The sequence below is a fragment of the Nannospalax galili genome, unplaced genomic scaffold (assembly GCF_000622305.1).
Source record: "Nannospalax galili isolate Female #2095 unplaced genomic scaffold, S.galili_v1.0 scaffold1360, whole genome shotgun sequence".
NCBI classification, from domain to species: domain Eukaryota; kingdom Metazoa; phylum Chordata; class Mammalia; order Rodentia; family Spalacidae; genus Nannospalax; species Nannospalax galili.
Window position 1 is genome coordinate 508,904 of NW_008346551.1, and position 1,109 is coordinate 510,012.

The 1,109-nt window shown below is 45.5% G+C and overlaps 1 protein-coding gene across 1 annotated transcript in view; it reads right to left on the reverse strand.

Annotated features, from left to right (window-relative positions):
• Positions 1–1,109, reverse strand: part of LOC103742088 (contactin-associated protein-like 3) — a 229,478-nt gene that overhangs the window by 29,927 nt on the left and 198,442 nt on the right. Inside the window, exon 16 of the mRNA XM_008843066.1 lies at positions 761–979. Coding sequence (XP_008841288.1) covers positions 761–979 — 219 coding nt within the window. The remainder of the gene's footprint in view (positions 1–760; positions 980–1,109) is intronic.

Below are 1,109 nucleotides of genomic sequence, written 5' to 3' on the forward strand. Positions count from 1 at the left end.
ATATAGAAAAAACCTGGGGGTAGTTTTATTGCAGGTAACTATGCCAAAGGTCATGTTCCAAATAAGGTCAGGCATCTGTGTTTGGTGGCACTTTCCAGGTAAGTCAGTCAGAGAGCAGGAGGCCCCCTCTGAGCCAAGCCCCTTAGAGCTATCCAGACATGGAGGACTACAACCTTAGCAGCAGGGTCCCCCAACATGGGACTCCATTATCTCATCTGCAAACAGCTGACAACAACAGCTATGAAATGTGTTATCACATGCTCTTGGAGCATGCTGAGTCATTGGCAAATGCTGCCAAATGTAGTCATTTCCAGTTTTTATTAAAAGGACTTTGGGGGCTGGGAAGGTGGTTCAGTCAGTAAAGTGCTTGCTGAAAAAGCAAGAGGATCTGAATTTGGATCCCCAGCACCCATGCAAAAGAGCTAGGTGTGACTGTGTGCATTTCTAATCCCAATACTATGGAGGCAGAAGCAGGCAGATCCCTGGAGTGTACTGGCTTGCTAGCCTAGCCAAATTGCTGAGATTCGGGTTCAGTGAGAGACTGTTTCAAAAAATAAGGTAGAGAGAAACTGAGGAAAACAGCTTACATCAACCTCTGGCCTCCACACCCACATCACATGCACATGAACAAGTACATAAGCATACAACACACACACACACACACACACACACACAAACAATGAAATAAAAGCACTTTCATAGATTTGTCTTGGTCCATCTCTGCAGCTAACATGCAGATCGGCCAGTCACTGGCACTCACCAATGAAGAGCTGGCTGTTGAGCTGCAGGCGAACATGCCCATAGGCAGGGGCCGGTCTTGTCTTCTCAGGGAGCTGATCCACTTGAAGAGATGCCCCTTTAACGTTCCTTTCTGCCCTTACATGATGCCACCGGTTGTCATTAAAGGGAGTAGGTGACTGTATGGTGACCTCACATGGTCCATTCCCCACATCAAAGGAAAAGGTCACTTCGGTGGGAGCTAGGAATATTATATATGAATATTGCCTGAATTAGTTCACAGAGAAAATTTAGACCTAAGTAGACATGAAAAAATAAAACATGATGGCATGTTCATTGCTCATTACAGTTAGAGACAACGATAGTCATGC